This window comes from Phyllostomus discolor, chromosome 1 (genome assembly GCF_004126475.2).
Source record: "Phyllostomus discolor isolate MPI-MPIP mPhyDis1 chromosome 1, mPhyDis1.pri.v3, whole genome shotgun sequence".
Taxonomy (NCBI): Eukaryota; Metazoa; Chordata; class Mammalia; order Chiroptera; family Phyllostomidae; genus Phyllostomus; species Phyllostomus discolor.
The window spans coordinates 47,172,951-47,195,063 of NC_040903.2; the positions used below are offsets into that span (position 1 = coordinate 47,172,951).

The 22,113-nt window shown below is 37.0% G+C and overlaps 1 protein-coding gene across 4 annotated transcripts in view; it reads right to left on the reverse strand.

The window, feature by feature from the left end:
- Positions 1 to 22,113, reverse strand: part of RCHY1 (ring finger and CHY zinc finger domain containing 1) — a 22,760-nt gene continuing 647 nt past the window's right edge. Inside the window, exons 2-9 of one of the 4 annotated variants that reach the window (XM_028506394.2) lie at positions 17,446 to 17,565; positions 17,084 to 17,199; positions 8,040 to 8,118; positions 6,163 to 6,207; positions 4,000 to 4,058; positions 3,885 to 3,911; positions 2,954 to 3,074; positions 1 to 681 (exon numbers count right to left, since the gene is read on the reverse strand). In XM_028506394.2, the coding sequence (XP_028362195.1) occupies positions 553 to 681; positions 2,954 to 3,074; positions 3,885 to 3,911; positions 4,000 to 4,058; positions 6,163 to 6,207; positions 8,040 to 8,118; positions 17,084 to 17,199; positions 17,446 to 17,565 (696 nt within the window). In that variant the 3' untranslated portion in view covers positions 1 to 552. Of the gene's footprint in view, positions 682 to 2,953; positions 3,075 to 3,884; positions 3,912 to 3,999; positions 4,059 to 6,162; positions 6,208 to 8,039; positions 8,119 to 17,083; positions 17,200 to 17,445; positions 17,566 to 22,113 lie in introns of those variants that run through there. The other 3 variants (XM_028506398.2, XM_028506396.2, XM_036022177.1) reach the window with 3 other exon arrangements.

The following is a 22,113-nucleotide window of genomic DNA, read 5'->3' on the forward strand; positions in this document are numbered from 1 at the left end:
TTTCTATAAAACACTGTTTCAATAAAATTTTATTAGCAGTTATTATGTCAAAATTCACATTTGAAGATCCAAAGGACTGTTTTAGAAAATTCTAAAGCATATGTAGATAAAATTTAACAGTAAGATAGAACATATCCTTATTATAGTACAGCCCTTAAAAAGTCAGGAATAATACTGAGAATTAAGTACAGTTCTGTCAACTTGAAGTGAATCCTGCGTGCGCAGTGCCACTTAAATCAAAGTTCCATGAAAATATAACACATATCTATGAATGTGAATTTCAGTGGCAACATCACTGGCTTCCAAACAACTGACACTAAAGGAATTTTCAATCAAAACACAGCACAGTGGCTTTTATTAAACATAGAGCTATGACAATTCTATAAAGAGACCCTGAACCCTTAAGTATTTGTAATGTGACTTTATGCTGTGAGACTAGTACAAAACCCATCAACTCTAATGCATAGATTCGAACACATGATGACAATAGGATACTAAATATAGCCTTTTTCTATCAGAAAATGTTGAGTTTTCCAGTGCAGTATAGGCTGGTCATTGCTGATCTAGTGAAATTCTACAGCCTCCAGCTTGAGCAGTATTGTAGGATTCACAAATATTACACTTCATGCCCAATATATGGAACTGGACTGTAGATCTTCCATTGCAATCATTGCAGAGAATCTAAAAAGTGAAGAGATGGATTCAAATTAAGTATATTAAACCTTATGGATATAAAGTGACATTGCTCAAAAACAATTCCTCAAAAATCATACTGAAGATGTGAAAATACATATATATGTCTAAACATTTCTGTAAGTAAAAATACCTTTTTTTGTTGTTGTTCACTGAAAGCTCTGAGGCTACTTTGAATTCAGAGAATGAAAATGTGGATTTGTGCCAAGAAGTTTAATTTAAAATAACTCCCAAGTAGTATATAAATAGTACTAGCATGAAAATTAACATAGGCATAATCAGATCATCATCTATATAGATGCTCCCAGACTTATAATGGGGTTACATCCTGATAAACCCATGATAAGTCAATATTGTAAGTCAAAAATGCATTTAATATACCTAACCTACTGGACATCATGGCTTAGCCTAGGCATTTAATACTGAAATGTGTATTGCTTTTATACCACCGTAAAGTTGAAAAACTCTAAGTCAAACCATCATAAGTCCAAGACCATCCATACTTACAATTCAAAATAATACACATGAATTTTTATTATTTTCATTGACACTTAGAAAATTATACTAGTTAATAAAAAATGTTTACATACTTATAACATTTTTGCTTATTCCTTAGGGTTTTTTTCTTTTGTTTTGTTTTTGCAGTGGAGAAATTAGAATTACTTTATTGCTAGAACCACACAAGGAGAACGGGAAAGCTGTTACTCAACAAAAGCCCAAACTCCTCAATGGCTTACATCAGAGGGTTTTAAGGAGTCAGGGAGAACAAGTATGCAGAAACACTAACAGGGCAAGTTTTAATTGGAGAAACTTGGAACTTGGCCACTTATGGTAAGGGACTTCAGCACCAGGTTTTCCTGGACAGTAAACACTCTGCTTCTTATTCTTTAGGTTTAATACCCTAAATTCCTAGTCTTCTATGTCTCACGAATAAATTCAAGTTCAAAAGTAGTTCTTAAAATTGAACAAAGAGAAGCTTTTGACTCATCCCTAAAATGCCAATAAGATGCCACTTTCAGAATCAATCTTTTCTAGTACTGAGATTCTGAAAAATAAAAAAGGTGTTCACCTGACAACTGATTAATATGATGTGAGAAAAGCATTAGCTTTAGAACAGTCACACCTCAGTAAGTAGAAAACTTCCAAATGTATTCTAAATTACAATTTGGAAATAATTCTCTGAAGAATGTAATCTAAATGTAGAGAATTGGATGAGTGGTTGCCTAGAGCTAGTGAACTGGGGAATGGCTACTAGTGGGTGCAGGGATTCTTTCTGGAGTGATGAAAGTATTCCAAAATCGAAGGTGATGATGGTACAACTGCAAGAATATACTAAAAGCACTGAATTGTACACTTTAAAAGGATGAGTGAGTAATATGTGAATTATATCTATTAAAGCTGTTATTTTAAAACATCATCTACATGGAACATAGCACACTGCAGCCTCTAGTAAAACATCACATGGTTATCAGTTAGTAATGCAAAAGTGGTCAATGACCTTACTAACAATTCATTATCCACATGAACTATAAAGTACTCCAGTGTGAATAAAGTAAAAAAAAAAAAAAAAAAATTATTTGGATTTCTTAAGTCGTTCTGACCCTTTTATGTATAAGTATCTGAATTAAACTGATTGTGTTTAGAAAATTTAGAGATGCCCAATAATTATTAAAGCACCAGAAAGCTATCTAGAATTCTAATTCTGATCTGTAATTCAATATACTATGCTGAGAATAGATAGCAGCACATCTCAAGAGAAAAGATGATCGTTCTCCATAAGGCAAAAGGCAGAGAAAAACTTCTATATTTTATGTTGTAGGCTAATAAGACCAAATTTAAAAAGTCTAAGATAGAATGAACAGGGTAATAAATATTTAATACTAAACGCAATCTTCAAAAGTTAGTAAATATGTTTGTGTGAAGTAAATTCAAAATAACTGAAAATGAAACAACAAGCCAGTAATTCATGTCTACTCAGTCACATTACTGACTGATTCTGGCAAGTAAAGTGTAAATAATTCAGAGTAAAGTTTCTGCCTGCCATCTAGTGTTGGGAAGAACTGCACAAAAGTATTCACAGAACTATTTTTTCCTGGTCTTTTAAGTTCAAAGTAACTAAAATTTAAAGATTATTTTGTCCAACCTTCCATTAATCATCACATTGCCATCTATGCCAAAGCAGTATTTTTTAGACAGATTTGATCAAAAGGACAAAAATAAACAAGAATATCAACAAGGAATTTGAAAAGTTTCCACTCACATCTACAGTCATGTTCTGATATTCTGACGGCATAGGAGTCTGTGCCACCTCATCGTCCAGCTGTCTCCAGTACCTGGTCATATCTACAGCAGAGTGCATGCACAATGGACATCTGTAGCCTCTAGAATTGAACAGTTATTTTCCAAACATGAAACTCAGGTATAAAAGATACACGCTAACTGTTATATACACCATCCAAGAACTTCACACTATAAAAGTTCTCAACTAAATCCTGGCACTTTTTAAATGTATTTCTTTTTTCTCAGTTCTCTAAAATGGAGAAGAATTAGTTCATAGTCTTTGTAGAATACACTTTATATTTTAAAAGTCAATTAAGCTGCTTTTTAGTTAAATAACTTTAATTTCTAAATATATTCAAATATAGAAGACACTATAGTCTTTCCAATTTATTCAATTATTTCTTAAAAATTCTGAAAAAGTTTCCTTCTATCTGTAAATCACAACTTCTGCTCAACAATTTGCTGAGCCAAAATACATTTTACTGTGTCCTCTTTCCAAACTCTTTTTATCTCAATTTAACACCCTTCCCCCACAATAAGTCTAAGCTGTAGATAATCTCATCTCTAGCTTTCTCTGCAGGTCATTATGCTGGGCAAACATGATTTAACAGAATTTTGAGCAAAATGCCTCAGCATTTTTACAAAGCTATGACTGCCTCTAGCAAAGAATGTGATCCATGATGAGTACAGCCAGAAAATCAGAGGTTATCTGTCTCAGTCTATAGGATTAGACAACATGGGTACAAAGACGTAGCCCTGCATCCCCCAAGATGCTCTGCCCAGTTCAACCCTACTCATTTACTCTACCCATCTGAGATAAGTATGTGCCATGCCCAATATGCTAACAACAAATCAAAAAAACCCAGACATCTGACATACAATTATAACATTTTAAAATCCCAAATACTCACTCTTTCAACATTTCTTCATAACATGTTCTGAAAAAAATAACATTATTTCAGTTAAGCAAAAATTATCTCCAATATTTTCAAACATTTTGGAGAAAAGAAACCAAAGTTACTTTACCTATGTAAAAGATGTCCACATGGCAAGACATGAGCCACAACACGAGAGGTGTGAATGTCCTGTAAAAAAAAAAAAAAAAAGTTAGTGCTTACATGAAGGCAATGTAAACAGCCAAATATTTTAAATTCAAGATGGGATATTTCCAAAGCAAAAAATATTCTAAGCTACTACTGAGACTTCCAGCCAAGATGGAGGTGTAGGTGGACACACTGTGCTTCCTCGCACAACCAAAATTAAGGACAACAAAAATTTAGAAACAAAAAAACAACCAGAACAGACAGAGAATTGAACTGTACGGAAGTCCGACAACCATTCATCCAGGCCGGTAAAACAGGTGGAGTCAGAGGCCAGAGGAGAGGGGTCACAGCAGGAAAAAAAGCAGTGGCTGGCAGACACGGGCGTGCAGGTGGCGGATAGCAGACACCAGTGGCAGACCCCAGATGCAGGGAGGCAATGAGCAGACCCACTGAGGCTCACAAGGCAACTGGCTGTCCACAGTCACACATTCGCGCACAGATAAACCAGGTGAAAAAGGGCAGTGAGACAGACCTCACAACCCAGGACCCAGTGCTGGGAAATAAAGCCTAAAAGCACTGATGGAAAACACTTGTGGGGGTTGAGGTGCCAGGAGAGACTCCCAAGCTCACAGGAGAGTTCAGTGGAGAGACCCACAGGCTCCTAGAACATACACAAGCCCACCCACCTGGGAACCAGCACCAGAAGGTCCCAGTTTGCTTGTGGGAAGTGGCAGAGGGGACTGAAATCTGAGAGAGCAGAGCAAGCGCCATTGTTCCCTCTCTGACCCCACCCCCAGATACAGCGTCACAAGCCAGAGACTGGGTTGCCCTACCCTGGTGAACACCTAAGGCTCCGGTCCCTCATATGTAACAGGTGTGACCACACCAAAAAAAAAAAAAAAAAAAAAAGGCTCAAACAGAAGAACAAATCAAAGCCCCAGAGCCAATACTTTTAAGTGACCAAGAGACAGCCAACCTATCAGATGCACAGTTCAAAGCACTGGTGATCAGGATGCTCACAGAATTGGTTGATTTTGGTCACAAATTAGATGAAAAAATGAAGGCTATGCTAAGTGAACTGAAGAAAAATGCACAGGGAACCAATGGTGATGGAAAGAAAACTGGGTCTCAAATCTATGGAGTGGACCAGAAGGAAGAAAAAAACAATCAGAAAAGAATGAAGAAATAAGAATTCAAAAAAAAGAGGAGACGCTTAGGAACCTCCAGGACATCTTCAAATGTTCCAACATCCGAATTATAGGGGTACCAAAAGGAGAAGAGGAAGAACAAGTGGAAAACTTATCTGAACAAATAATAAAGGAGAACTTCCCCAATCTGGCAAAGGAAATAGACTTCCAGGAAGCTCAGAGAGTCCCAAAGAAGTTGGACCCAAGGAAGCACACTCCAAGGCACATCATAATTACATTACCCAAGATTAAAATGAAGGAGAGAATCCTAAAAGCAGCAAGAGAGAAGAAGACAGTCACCTACAAAGGGGTTCCCATCAGACTGTCAGCTGATTTCTCAAAAGAGACCTTACAGGCAAGAAGGGGCTGGAAAGAAATATTCCAAGTCATGAAAGGCAAGGACCTCCATCCCAGATTGCTCTATCCAGCAAAGCTTTCATTTAGAATGGAAGGGCAGATAAAGTGCTTCTTAGATAAGGTCAAGTTAAAGGAGTTCATCATCACCAAGCCCTTATTTTATGAATGTTAAAGGGACTTACTTAAGAAAAAGATTAAAAATATGAATAGTAAAATGACAGCAAACTCACAATTATTAACAACTACACCTAAAACAAAAGCACACTAAGCAAACAAATAGAACAGGAACAGAACCACAGAAAGGGAGATCACATGGAGGATTATCAACAGGGGAGTGGGAGGAGGAGAGAGAAGGGGAAAAGGTACAGAGAATAAGTAGCATAGATGGTAGGTAGAAAACAGGGGGAGGGCAAGAATAGTAAGGGGAATGTAGAACCTAAAGAACTTATGACACATGGACATGAACTAAAGTGGGGGAATGTGGGTGGAAGGGGGTATGCAGGGTAGAGGGGAGTGAAGGGGGAAAATGGGACAACTATAATAGCATAACCAATAAAGTATATTTAAAAAAGAAACTATAAAAAAAAATATTCTAAGCTTACCTCCAAACATATTGGGCAGTTCTGGCGAGAAACATTTTCAATACACTGTTTAAAAGAAAAAGTCAAGTTACCAAAAGTTTAATCAGATGTAAATAACAGATAAAACAATGTTATTAATAAACACTAACAAATAAAGGAAACAATATCAATTTACTAAAGATAATTAACATGTAACATGTTTCCTGTATGTCAGTCAAGAACAATTTAACTCTCACAACTAATTCAGACTTGGCATATTACCTGAAACAATGAAATTGTTCAATCCATCTTAATTATTCATTATGTTCATTTTACAGATAAGAAAACTCAGTAAATCAAGACCTATCAAAATTGCAAAGATAGTAACATTTGGAACCTTTCTATTTTATATGTGTTTTACTCCAAAGCTAAACTACTTAATATTGATAATAATAGTTCATATTATTAAGATTTTACTATATGCCATATGCTGAGTTCATTACCTATACTAGCTTAATTCTCAGAATTCTCAATGAAATAGGTATAATTATTATCCTATTTTACAGATGAGTACCTGAGGCCTAGAGAAGCTAAATAACTTCTAAAATTACATGCTCGTAAGAAATGGAACTATATTTGAGCTCCAACAGGAGGATACCTCTGGGGTCTGAGTTCTTAACTTGACCAGACAGTGTCTGATTAGAAGATATGGGGAGGTTTGGGAAAGTACCAAACCACAGATGACCTATGCCCAGGTTTTTAAAGTCAGCACTAGAGTAGATGGTGGGGCCAGTTACTAATACAGACAATAAAAGATAACTGAGAAACAAAACAAAAATATCCTGAGAGAAAAGTGTACATAACTTTTGAAAGACAGCATAGCATATTTTGCTATCACCCCAAACTCAAGCTACACAACCCTTTTACTTAAAACAAATTCACAATCTATTAAATAACTACCATAAGCCAGGGCTAAAAAACTTGAAAGTCATGCTTACTCAGCCCCCTTTTTCCTTCTATCACATCTTGTCACCATATCCCACATAGTCATTATTCACTTCATTTCTTTTACCACTTTACTATTTTAGGTCAGTCATTATCTTCTCCCTATTTTAAAAACCCTCACTAGTTTCTCCATTCTCTAAACTCTTATATTAGACTACAAATAATAGTTTATTACTTTTTTCCCAAATACTGAAAAGTAATTTTAAAGGGTCTGGGATCATGATATAATTGCTACATCCAGATTAAAAATATGTCTAATTATGAAAGAAAATATAAAAAGTTTATGAATTTTCCTGGAAAGCTGGGTTCTAACAGGTCACATTGCTCTATATTTCTCCTGTACTATGCATTTTAAAAGCTATTCTTTTTTTTTTAATTTTTTATTATATTTTAATCATTGTTCAAATAGTTTTCTCCTTTTTAATCCCAATAAAAGCTATTCTTAAAACTACTAGTACCAGTGATAAAAGTCCGTGAGTCAATTTAGAAGTTGTCAACAATATACTAACTGATATAATTATTCTTACATACTAAAAAAAGGAATAGATCAGATATTCTGAGGCATGTAATTTGGAACATCTACTACTTAATACTGCTTAGAAGTAAAAAGTGACATAGTTGTACTTGGTAATATTGAAAATTAAGACTCATAGATGGACAGCAGAATGACAGCTGGGAGGGAAGAGCAGAGATGGAGGGATTGAGCAGAAAAGGAAAAAGGACTCATGGACATGGACAACAGCGTGGTGATTGCTGGGGGAAGGGGGTATAAGGGAGCTAAATGGTAATGGAAAAAAATACTATAAAGATTAAATTAAAAAAAAAAAGAAAACTAGTATGCTTCCAAACATATTAGGATTTCTGCTGGTTTTGAAAAACATTCTTAATACTTTTAAAATTATGCAAACTAATACCTTGTGCTTTCCTTGGAGATTCATAGCTAGGCATAAGTTACATTTCAAACAGTGGAAAAAATCTTCCTTTGGACCAATCCTAAAAAAAACATGTGAAAGCCAAAAGATTAGTTTTTTAAATATATTTTATTGATTATGCTATTACAGTTGTTCCAAGTTTTCCCCCATTGCCACTCTCCACCCAGTAACCCTCACTCCCTTTGGTATTCTCCCCCTTAGTTCATGTCCATGGGTCATGCATATAAGTTCTTTGGTTACTCCATTTCCTATACTATTCTTAACATCCCCCTATCTTTTCTTTCCTATACTGTTCCTAACATCCCCCTTTTCTTTCTTTTGTACCTACCAATTTGTGCTTCTTAATCCTGCACCTTCTCCCCCATCCTCCCCCTCCCCACTCTAAAATTATAGGTAATCCTTCAAAGATCTCCATATCTACAATTCTGTTTCTGTTCTGGTAGTTTGCTTAGTGTTTCTCTGATTAAATTATTAACAGTTATAAATTTGTTGCCATTTTAATGTTCATAGTTTTGATCTTTTTCTTAAATAAGTCCCTTTAACATTTCATACAATAATGGCTTGGTGATGACAAACTCCTTTAGCTTTACCTTGACTGGGAAGCACTTTATCTGCCCTTCAATTCTGAATGATAGCTCTGCTGGATAAAGTAACCTAAGTTGTAGGTCCTTACTTTTAATCACTTTGAATACTTCTTGCCAGTCCCTTCTTGCCTTCAAAGTTTCTGTTGAGAAATCAGTTGACAGTCTTATGGGAACTCAACTGTAGGTAACTATCTGCTTTTCTCTTGCTGCTTTTAAGATTCTCTCTTTAACCTTTGGCATTTTAATTATGTGTCTACCCCGGCTGGCGTAGCTCAGTGGATTGAGCTCGGGCTGAGAACCAAAGTATCACAGGTTCGATTCCCAGTCAGGGCACATACCTGGGTTGCAGGCCACAGCCCCCAGCAACTGCACATTGATGTTTCTCTCTCTCTCTCTTTCTCCCTCCCTTCCCTCTCTATAAATAAATAAATAAATCTTTTAAAAAATTATGTGTCTTGGTGAGGTCCTCTGTGTCCCATCTTGTTTGGGACTCTCTGTGCTTCCTGGGTTTGTATGTCTATTTTCTTCACCAAATTAGGGAAGTTTTCTTTCATTTTCTCACATAAGTTTTCAATTTCTTTCTCTTTCTCTTCTCCTCTGGCACCCCTATGATTTGAATGTTAGTGGGTTTGAAGTTGTCCCAGAGGCTCCGTACCCTATCCCTGTTTTTTAAAATTCTTTTTTCTTCTTGCTGTTCTGATTGAACTTTTTTTCTTTGTGTTCCAAATCATTGATTTGATTCCCAGCTTCATCCACTCCATTGTTGATTCCCTGTAAATTGTTCTTTATTTCCCTTAGTGTAGCCTTCATTTCTGCCTGAGTCTTTTTTTGTGCTGTTGAAGTACCCAATGAGTTCCTTCAGCATCCTAATAACCAGTGTTTTGAACTCTGCATCTAATAGATTGCTAACCTCTTTCATTTAGTTCTTTTTCTGGAGTTTTCATCTGTTCTTTCATCTGGGCTGTATTGTTTTGTCTCCTTACTTTGGCAGCCTCCCTGTTTGTTTTTGTGTATAATGTAGAGCTGTTTTGACTCCGTCTTAGTAGTATAGCCTAATGTAGAAAAGGGCACCATAAGTTGGGTGGGGTGAAGCCTTAGGTAATCGCCTGGGGGGGGGCAACCCATGTGAACCAGGTTGATGGAGGCATAGATGCGGTGTCACTGCTCTGTGTGGGAGAGGGCTCAGAAAAGGAACAATGGCTGCTGCTGGCCCCTGGAGTTTTATCTGGAAGGAACCTGTCCCCTGGCACACCCCCTGATGCCAGACACTTCAGTTTCTCTCCATATGCCACTAGTGCCCTTCAAGCTGTTGCCCTGGTGCTGGAGCCCAAAGGGAATCAGTCTACATAAGTCCTAAGTCCACTGGGAACCCTTTAAGAGGAGACACCTGAGAATCCTACAGTTTCTTCCGCTGCCCTGGTTTTTACTGGAAGTTATGCGGACTTATCTTATTGACCCTGGAACCCAGGGTTGGGTGGTCTGGTATGGGGCTGGGATTCCTCGCTCGTGAGATATCCCTCCTGATTTTTATCCACCACAGGTGGGTGTGGGGCTGCCTGTTCCACATCTCCGCCCCTCCTACATGTCTGAGTGAATGTTACTTCTTTAATTCCTTGGTTGTTGGACTTCCACACAGCTCAATTCTTCTGACAATTCTGGGTGATAGCTGTTTTGTAGTTTAGTTATAATTTTTGCTGTGGTTGTACAAGGAGGTGAGCCATGTTTACCTACACCTCCATCTTGACTGGTAGTGCCAAAGATTTAGTTTTTACTACATTGATAATTTGTTCATCCTAACACAGAGACAGCAACATTTTAGACCAGGGTTTCTCCACCTAGGCACAATTAACTATTTGGGCCAGATAATTCTTTTTGGTGGAAAACTATCTTGTGCACTGTAGGATATTTAGCAGCATCTCTGGCCTATAACAAGTAGATGGCAATGGCAGAATATCTCCCCTCCCAACCCAGCTGTAACAACCAAAAATGTTCCCAGATATTGCTACATATGCCCTGGACAGGGAAAAGGGTGCAAAATCATCCCCGTTTGAAACCACTGCTTAGACTCTAATAATGATGGTGAAAATAACCACATATGCAATAAATCAGGTTACGGTTTTCGGATGCTATCTAGATGAATGGTCTCACTCAAGAAAATCAATTGACAGTATATTTCTAAGGACAAAAAGAAATATGAGCCCTGGCTGGCATAGCTCAGTGGACTGAGCGCAGGCTGTTAACCAAAGCATCGCAGGTTCAATTCCCAGTCAGGGCACATGCCTGGGTTGCAGGCCATGGCCCCCAGCAACTGCACATTGATGTTTCTCTCTCTCTTTCTCCCTCCCTTCCCTCTCTAAAAATAAATAAACAAAATCTTTTTTAAAAAATACTTTAAAAAATAAATAAATATGATACCCTCATCTGGTTACTCAATAGAAAGGACTTCAAGTCACAGCATTTACTAAAAAGAATCTGGACCATCCCATTTTGTTCTAGGCTTTAAGTTAAGACCACTAAGAGACCGTGTCCCAGGAGCCTGAGTATAAGGGGAAACAAAATAGAACAGGACTTAGAAAAACTTAGCCACTAATTATCTCTATCCTTAATTGGATTAAGGTGGTCTATCTCTATATTAATTGCCTACCAACAGAAAAGTAAATTGTCTTCGCAAAATAGTATCCTGAAGTTATACAATTTTTTACATACCATGTCCAACTAAAACAAGTCTCAAGCATACCAAAAAGCAGAACCAAAGAATCAAGCACCAATGGAGAAAAAAATAAAAAACAGAACCGACCCACAAGTAACCAAGATATTGGAGTTATCAGATACAGCCTTTAAATTATATGCAATTAATATGTTCAAGAAAAAAAAGTGAAGAATTTCATCTAAGAACTGGAAACTTTCAGGAGGGGGGATTTAAAAAAGAAAATTCTATTTAAAAAAAAAAAACTAAAATGAAAAAACAGATTTAACAGCAGATTAAACACCGTGGAACAGAGACCTAGAAGAAACATTAATAGAAACTACTCAATTTAAGCATGAAGAAAAAAAAAATGGTAACACAGAAAAAAAGATAACAGGAATATGGGACACAGTGAAAAGGTCTGTACCAAGAGCCCCGAGAGAGGTAGAGAATGGGGCGGAAACATTATCTGAAGATAATTAGCTGGCTAAGAATATTTCCAAGAACATTATCTGGCCAAGAACATTGCAAAACTGACAGAAGACATCAAGCCACAGATTCAAGAAATTCTACAACCTGCAAAACAGATAAATATCATTCACATACCTGAATACACCATGAGAAAACTACTAAAAATTAATGACTTAAAAACATTGAGAGGGGCATAAAACACAGATTACCTTCAAGGAGGCAATAATAATCCTGATAGGTGACTTAAATAGAAACCACTGCACCAGAATAAAGTGCTGAAAGAAACTGTCAACTTAGAATTCTACACCCAGCAAAGATAAAAATTTCAAATGAAGGCAAAATAAAGCATTTTCAAAGAGACAAAAAAACAGAATTTGTCACCAGCAGAGCCTCACTAAAAGTAATACTAAACAGAATTCTTCAAGCAGAAGGAAAATAATCCCAAAAGTAAAAAGAAGAGAGAGACTTGGGTCAAGATAATGGTATAGGTAAACACAATACTCGTAACCTTCCACAACCATATTAAAATTACAACTAAAATACAGAACAATAAGAATTCCAAACTGCCTGAAACCAAGCTGAATTCCTACAACTAGGGATTTAAAGAAGCCATATCAATACTGGTAGAAGAGGCAGAGACTCAGAGTGAGCTGGTCCCACACCCACATGTGGCAGATAAAAATCAGGAGGGATATCTTGGCTGCAGAGGTCCCGTCCCCCCAGAAGAATGAGGGTTCCCAGCCCCACACCAGGCCACCTAGCCCAGGATTCCTGTGCTAGGGAAAGAAGTCCCCATAACTTCCCCATAACCAGTGGGAACTGAGGCTGAGTGAGGAGGGCTTCTAAAGTCCTAGGCAGCTCCCCTTAAAGGACCCACAGAGAATTACTGTGACTCACTCTTTCTGAGCTCCTAGCCTGGGAGAGCAGCTCTTAAGGCACCAGGGACATATGGGGTGGAAATGAAGTGTCTGATATCAGAGCAAGAGCTGGGAGCAGCTTTCTCCCAGACAAAAATGCTGGTTGAGGCCATTTTTCCTTTGATGAGTGTCCCCTCTACAGAATTGGCAGGCAGGTACCATATCTGAGTCTCCATTGACCAGGCTATTATTATTTGCCCTGCTCTGGAGATTCCCTGAGACCCCACCTCATCAAACTTGTTGGCCCACGCACCACCCTAAGTATTTCCAACAGCTTTTTCATATGAATGGCCTGTCTGGGCTCCCACTTTAGGCTTTCCTAAAATCTATCAAACAAGCAGCATCTGGCTTCAGCATGCCCTGTACCTCTTGATAGCGGGCCCCAGGCCAGGCACTAGCAGCAGCCAGCATGTTTCACAGCCTGGCTTCTCCTGGGTACCTAACAAACCCAGCACAAGTAGCAGGTGGCTGGAGATCACTGTAGCCCAGGCAGAACATAGGCAACAGTTGACTTGGCTTATATCTCCCAGGATATCTCAGAACCAGAGCACCTGGTGGACAGCATCAGAACACTACAAAACACCACCCGCCACCTCCACAATGATACACTCAAGCAGCAGACTCAGTGGGCACTAAAGCCCTGCTGAAATAAGTCCTGCTCTGTGGGGTAGGCCCCTGCACAACTGATCTTCCATGGTTGCCAGTGGTTGTAGCCAGTACTTGCAGTTGATTGTCCCTCCCAGTGACATGCCAACAGCAATCAACGCTCAATTACAAGAAGAGGGTATATATAGATCCTACAAGGGCCATACCTCAAATGCCCAGCTTGGGTGATTGGGGAGGCAGTGCCACTACCCTACAATAGGCCATTCTATCCAGTCTGGGAGATGTGGCAGCTCCACCTAATACACAGAAATAGAGACAAGGAGGCTGTCAAAATGAGGAGACAAAGAAACATGTCCCAAATGAAAGAACAGAACAGAACTCCAGAGAAAGTAGTAAACAAAAAGGAAACAAGCAATCTACTACTAGATGTAAGTTTCAAAACACTGGTTATAACTTTGCTCACTGAACTTAGTGAGAACTTCAAACAGCGTTAAAAAGGACCACTCAGAAGTGAAGGATACACTAACTAAACTAAAGAATAATTTACAGGAAACAACAGTAAACTAGATGAAGTCAAGAATCAAATCAGCAATATGGAATATAAGGAAGCAAAAAAAATACCCAATCAGAAAAGCAAAAAGAGCCCTGGCTGGTGTGGCTCAGTTGATTGAGTGCCAGCCTGTAAACCAAAGGATTGCCAGTTCCAATCTGTCAGGGCACATGCCTGGGCTGCAGGTCAGGTCCCATTTGGGGGCACTTAAGAGGAAACTGCACATTGATGTTTCTTTCCTGTTTCTCCCTCCCTTCCCCATTCTCTAAAATAAATAAATAAATAAATAAATAAATAAATATTTTTGGAAAAAGCAAAAAGATAAAAGAATTCAAAAAAGGAAGATAGTGTAAGGAGCCTCTGGGACAACACATGTGTAGCAAAATTCACATTATGGGGGTGCTAGAAGAAGAGAGAGCAAGAAATTGAAAACCTATTTAAAAACATAATGACGGGGAAAATGGCGATGGGAAAATGGAGACAACTGTATGTAAACATCAATAAAAATAAAATAAAATAAAAAATGACAGAAAATTTTCCTAATTTAGTAAAGGAAACAGATATGCAGGTCCAGGAAGCACAGAGTCCCAAACAAGAAATAAGATGAACCCAAAGAGAGCCTCACTAAGACACACTGTAATTAAAATGCAAAAGGTTAAAGACAGGGAGAATCTTAAAAGCAGCAAGAGAAAGGCAGTTAAGTTACCCACAGAGGAACTCCCATAAGTCAGGTGATTCCTCAATAGAAACTCTGCAGGCCAGAAGAGATTGGCAAGAAATATTCAAAGTAACCTACAACCAAGATTACTCAGCAAAGCTATCATTTAGAATCCAAGGACATATAAAGAACTTCCCAGACAAGGAAAAGCTGAAGGAGTTCATCATCACAAAACCAGTATTACATGAAATATGGAAGAGTCTCTTTAAGAAGAAGAAAACAAAGATAAAAATATCAGATGGCAATAAATACATATTTATCAACAAATGGATCTAAAAAAACAAAATAAATAAAGCAAAACAGAAACAAATTCATAGATATAGAGAACATTTTCAGTCACCAGATAGGAGGAGGGCTGGGGGCATGGGTGAAAAAGGTGATGGGGTTAAATAGTATGAATTGGTCATTACAGAATACTCATGGAGATATAAAGTACAGCATAGAAAATACAGTCAATAGTCTAATAACTACGTACAGTGTGAGATGGGTACTAGATTTATAAGGATGATCACTTAGTAAGTTACATAATGTCTAATCACTGGGGTGTACACCTGAAACTAATATTGTATGTCAACTGTAATTAAAAAGTAAAAAATGATTTAAATTTAAAAAAGCAAAAAAAGATGCAGAAAGGATAAAAAGCAATTGAAATTGTAAATACACAGATTAATATAAGAGTACTGACTGTTCAAAACAATGTCTTATAGAGTTTAAAATATATATAGATTAAAGTACATGACAATAATAGCACATAAATCCTCTTAGTGTTTAAGATTCTTGCAATGTCTGGGAAATGGTAAATGTATTACATGAGTAAGCCAAGGATGTATATTATAATTTCTAAAATTAGACACTGAGATTAATGAAAGAATGTGCAACTGATAAGTTTATAGAGAATAAAAATAAAATAGAAAAGCCTGATTAATCCAAAAGAAGGTAAGAAAGGAGAGATAAAAAAGACAAATATGCAGATACTTTGGCAACAGAAAACACTAAAATTGTCAACTAAGTATAATTATATTAATAAATGGACTAAATAGTTTAATTTAAAAATCAGTCTTTATCAAACTCAATAAAAACATTCTTATATTCTGCTTACAAGATATACAGCATAAATGTAAATATACAAAATGTTTGACAATAAAGAATGAAAAAGCAAAACAAAGCTGATACAAGCAAAAACTAATCAAAAGAAAGCTGATATAGATACACTGGATCTTAAGGCAGGAAACATTACTAAAGATAAAACCAGACACATAATAATAAATAGGTCAATCATAAAGGAAAATATAACAAGTCTATGTAAGCACCCAATAATATTGCCTTAAAATATATAAAACAAAACACAAAAGAACATGTACAAAAAGTCAGTGGAGAGTGGTTATCTTGGGGAAGTAATGACTTAGGGCAAAAGGAAGTCTACTCAAGTATTATGAATACTCTATTTTTTTAAATCTGGGTGGTAGTTAAAAGAGTGTGTTCATGCCCTGGCTGGTGTACCTCAGTGGATTGAGCATGGGCTGCGAACCAAAGCATCACAGGTTCAATTCCCAGTCAGGGCACATGCCTGGGTTGCAGGCCACGGTCCCCAGCAACTGCACATTAATGTTTCTGTTTCTCTCTCTTTCTCTCTCTCTTTCTCTCTCTCTCCCTCCCTCCCTCCCTCCCTTTCTTCCCTCTCTAAAAATAAATAAAATCTTAAAAAAAAAAAGTGTGTTCATAATCAAACTCATAATGCTGTTTATGATTTTTGCATCTTTCAGTGTGTTTGTTATCCTTCCTTAAAGACAAACTATAAAACAAAATCAAGAAAGTGATTTAAAATTTTCAAAACAGTCATTATCTCCAATGGGAATATAGAGAAAGGGTTAACATAGAACACTAGAAGTATCAACAACATTAGTAACATTCTATTTCTTAAACTGAGTGGCTTTGCTTATTACTATACTTCAAAACATACATACATCGCAGATATGCTTTTGTATAATTCAGGGTTTTTTAGAAAGAAAAAAATTCCTACACACCAACATGTCAATAGCAGCTTGTCAATGAGTGGTTGGAATGTAAGCTCTTTTTCCTTTTACTTTTCTGTATTTTCTGATTTTTATCAAAACTTTTGATAATCTTTTTAAAAACTAATTTAAAAAGGAAAAATTCTCCCTGATTTTCTACCTCAGTTGCCTGCCAAACCCTTCATATACAAACATATTTTATATCCCAATTAAAATGTTAAATAGCCACACAATAGTTGGTGGGCTAATTAAATGATTATTACAAAAAAGCATGAAGAAACTTTTTAGAATGGAAAATTTTCTTTTATCTTGATTGTGCTACTAATAACATAGATATAGATATTAGTCAAAATTTACTGAATTGGACACTTAAAATGCATGTATTTTACTAGATGTAAATTATATTCCAATAAAGTTGATTTTTAAAAACTATTATTGTCCAGATACATTAGAATTAGAAAGGAACATTTTACATACAGTACCTACAAATTCCACAGCTTTCACAGTGGTACTGCTTCTTGTCTTTGTCAAACAGATGGCATATACTGCAGTAATATTCTCCAAACAATGTGCTACATTCTTCACAAGTCTGTTGGGCCTAAAAAAAGGTACATATAATTAAAAATTGGGATAAATTTACCAAAACATTTTGAATTATATTTGAATATCCAGAATTTATGTTAAAGTGTATGCAGTTTTATTTAAACAAGTTTTTAAACCTTTTAAATCAAAGGTATTGCCTATTTTGAGAGTTTTCTTACTTGGCAATACTTGATTGAATTTTTAAACCACTTCAGTAAAAATTTTTTAAAAATAAAGAAATAGAAATGTGGTAAAATCTTACATGTTGAATTTTTTCACAGTTTATGCACTGCACTTCCTTTACTTTAAAGCGATCTAGCTGATGATCTTCCTTGTTATCATGACACAACCGGCAAGTATACAACTTGTCGCAGCAAGGCGCCTAATGACCAGGGGGGAGAAAGAGTTAAAAGAAGCAAGAGAAGACAAGTTGGCAATGCAAAATGAAATCTTCTAGTGTCGCAGGTTCGATTCCCAGTCAGGGCACATGTCTGGGTTGCAGGCCATGACCCCCAGCAACCGCACATTGATGTTTCTCTCTCTCTCTTTCTCCTTCCCTTCCCTCCCTAAAAATAAATAAATAAAATCTTTAAAAACAAACAAAAAAAAGAAATCTTCTTCCTCCTCCTGGAACAAGATCGAAGATTGCAACCAATGGATTTATTGGGTAAGCTAATCCTAAGCATAATATTTCACTATTTCTTGGTATATTTTAACTATTCTCTTCAACATCTATATGTCTGTATGAAGTTGAACACAACCTTGTCCTTAAAGACAAAACAATCATGATGAATAGAAATCCCTAGACTGAAAAAGTAATCCTGCAACACCCTGAACACATTCTTAGCCTAAATGGCAAGCCACCAACTTCTTATAGACATTTCCAGATAAATTCATTTACTTACTTCAGTACCTAAACATTAAATATTGTAAAGATTGTATTTTAGTTCATTTGTGTTTATTAATCAACTACATGCCTGATGTTTTAGAGGATACAATGTATGTGACAAATAGTCCTTGTTTTCGAGAGTGGCAAAGACTGTGAGTTGTCCACCAAAATTTGTTCCCTCCTTCCTCCTGGGTACATGACTGCCCAGCTGTACTATAGTTCTCAGCCTTCCTTGCTGTTAGTTGTGGCCAAAGACATCAGTGTCACCCCTGGGTCTGAATATTAACAAAGTAGGCATGACTCTTCCTTCATGCTCCCTTTTCCCTTTCTGTAAGATGAAACCTGGACATGGAGTAACTCAGCTGTTGACTATATGCCCTAAAACATGGCAAAATAATACAATGGTAAAAACTGACCCTGGAGTGATCACTCACCTTGGAATTGTAAATGGAAATAAACTCATTCTTTAACCCACCTTACTTGAGACTTTTTGTTACAGCAATGTTGCCTGACCCTAACTAGTACATTAAGTCGTTTCCAGGCTACTAGACTAACCCAATACTTTCCAGTACACTGTGACCTTTTAGCTCCACTCATTTCTGAAGACTTCCTGTGCCATGACTTACCATAATACAGTTCACTCTTTGAAGTCTTTAACACTCAACTGGCTACCTTTCTCTCCAACACTCTCTTGTCCTAAATCTTAGTGATTTGAACATCCACAATGATAATCCTTCCAATGCCATGAACTTTCAATTCCCTGACTTTCTCACTTCCAATGGCCTTGTCCTCCAACCTCCTCAGCCACATATGCCCAGTCACACTCTATAACAGTGGTTCTCCAACATTTTGGTTTTAGGACACTTTTACACTCTTAAAAGTTGAGTGTCCCACAGAGCTTTTATGTGAATTATATCTATTAATACTGTATTATAAATTAAAACTGACAGGTTTTAAAAATATTTAATACTTTTTAAAATAACAGTAACAAATCCACTACATCTTAACATAAATAACATTTTAATAAAAAATAAGTTGTATTTCCCCAAAAAATAGCTGGATTCTCAGTTCTGCTTCTATATTCAATGAGTTTTGGTTGAAGTACATGAAGAAATTTTGGACTCACACAAATAAGTACATGGAAAGGGACTACTTTAATAGTCTTTTCAGAGAATTATACTCTTCTCTGATACTACACCAAAACTCAACAACTCTTACAAATGGTTGGTTGCAACACAGACTCTGACACCACATCAGTAAACTTTTCCCCATTACATTAAAACCCACTGACCTATCTTGAACTTTGAATGTATCTTTTGCTCATGTGGAAAGTATCAGTTCACCAAATTATGCAGATCTTTCCTCTGTTAACATATTTGACATGCAATATCGAAAAATCACATGTTAATATCACTACCCACTTCATCAGAAAATTATTTAGGTATTGGGAAATATTCAAGCTCATTGGAGCAGAGATAAAATCCTACTTTGTACATGAAAACTCAAATTTTATCACTGTTGGTTGTTTACCTTGTAATGGCAATCTCACTTCACTTTTTGAGAAAATGTCCTCCAAACACTCAAGCTTCAATAACCATAGTTCAAGTAAAAATATGCTGTACTATGAAAAATGCAAATAGTTCATTCATAATTCAAATGCACAACAGCTTTTCCTCACACCAAACTACCTAATTTCAGTTTGCAGAAGTCGTTGATGAAAACATCCCATTTCCTCAAACATGTGAAAAGACGTATTCAAGGGACAAGATTTTATAAAATCAGTAATTCTACTGCTGTAATTTTATCAATGACATTCTTGAATGAACCTGGCTTATTTTATTTTATTTTACTTTATTTAACTGTAGGTGTAGCACAGTTCAGTGCCACTGCCTTGCTTCCTGCTATAGTGCCAGAAGCTTTAATCATTATTTTTGCACATACTAAAAAAAATGAAACACAAATAATGCCTTAGTATCATTATCAAAACGTAGTTTTGACTCTGAGGATCCCCAGAAAGGGCCCCAGGAATCACCATGGGTCCATTTCACACTTCCAGAACACAGCTCTAGAACAACTGAATACTATTTGTAACTTAATCACAAGCGTGGACTTCTCTAAACATCTCTTTCTAACTCACTCCAGTCCTTCCTTTCTAGGAGTTCCTTCTCTCTTCCTCTACATGCTCACCAACCCAGAATCTCAACTGGTTAAATCCAAGTCTCTCCTATTTAACGTATATATGAACAACTGAACACAGCCGAAGAAAAAGCACTCCAACACTGACTTGTCTCACTTTAAAGTCATAACCACTAAAAAAAACAGTGAGCTCTTACTACCATGTTTCCCCAGTTGCCCTCTTTCTTTCAGAGTTTAGGACCTGTCTTAAACCTCAAACACCTCTTCCTCCCTCTTTACAATCTGCTGATGAACGACCTTGCTTATTTCACTATGAAAACAGTAGAAATAACAGAATATCCTCCCACAGATTCTATCAACCTACTTACAAATACACCTCATACTCTATCTTCCCCTCTGTTACAGAACCAACAGTCCATGTTATTATTTAAGGCTAACTCCTCCTCTTGTGCACTGGATTCCATATTCTCTTTGGATGCTCAAGAACAGTGCCCCTACATTTTCCCCCCTCCCTCCTGCATTATAAAATAATTCTCGCTTTATTGGGTCATTTCCAAGAATATACCAACTTGCCACAATAACTCCCATCTTAAAGGGGGGAAAATCCCATAAACCCACATCTCCCAGCAACCAGTTTCATATTTTTGTTCTTTTACAAGAACGCTCCAAGAGTTGTCTATAAAGATCGCTACCAGTTCCACTACTCCCATTCTCTCTTGAATCCACACCTCTAAGGCTTATCCCAATATCTGCACAGGATCACAGTTACCTCCTCCTTGATCAATCTAAAGGTCAATTTTTACTTCTTATCTTACTCAAACAGCACCCCTTGATTTAGTTGGTTACTTCTTCCTAAAAACTCTTCACTTGGCCTCTGGTATTTATGGAAGACAGAGGGAAAAAGACAAAAAAGCATTTGATAACTCAGAGCCCAGTTATCTTAGTACTATGAAACACAGAATCAATATCTGCATAGTTTCTTGGGGTTTGAAGAGAAGACCAAGATGTTGAATTCAGTTTTAGATCTCAACCTTGGAAGAGTAGCAGAACAACTCAGTGGAAATGAAATCATAAGGATAGTATTTAATTCCTTACACAACATTGGGTGAATGACCAACTTTCAAAGAGCTCATTTAGTGCAGCAGAGGAATATTCACCAAACCATGGCCTGCAAAAAGGTTTTAGATTGTCCCTAAAGACCTCGTAGTTCTAATGAAACAGGAACTTCTATTACTCGCATTTTACATATGGGGCACTTAAAGGGTAGTTTGCTCAAAATCACTGCGTTATTTACCAAGCAGTGCTAAGATTTCGGTGTACGGCTGTGGGACTCCCAATCTCAAGCTTTCTAAACAAAATCTTTAAACTGTTTCTTGCACGAAAAATCAGGAAATTTGAATTAGATGGGTGCCAATTTTAAAAATTCTAGACTGACTAGGAATTTTTCTCAAAGTAAACAGCAAAAATAACAATATATGCATACCGGGTACTGCCCTTTCCATAATTTTCTACTTACTGGCAGTTAAATGACTGTCTTACTATCTCACACATACATTTTCTCCTTGGCAGGTTTGAGCACACTCACTGACTCTAAAATGAAGCTGGCAAGCCGTAAAACTTATCTACTACAGGTGCTGAAATCATAGGCCGAGTCTCTACTTGCTTATCCCGTTTCCATTATTTCATCACAGCCCCGAAAGGGATCCTGGGGAAAAGAAAGCACAGGCCCAAGGCTGCCTCAGTCTACTTCCAGCAGCGAAAAACCCACTCATAAAATTATCATTGTGCAACCCAGGCTCTACCCAAGCAAGAAGGGCTCTGCTTGCAAACTACAAAACGTGAGGTGAGGTAAGGTAAAGCCTGTGGACGCCTTGCCAAGAACGTTCTCCGCAGTAGAAACCCAGT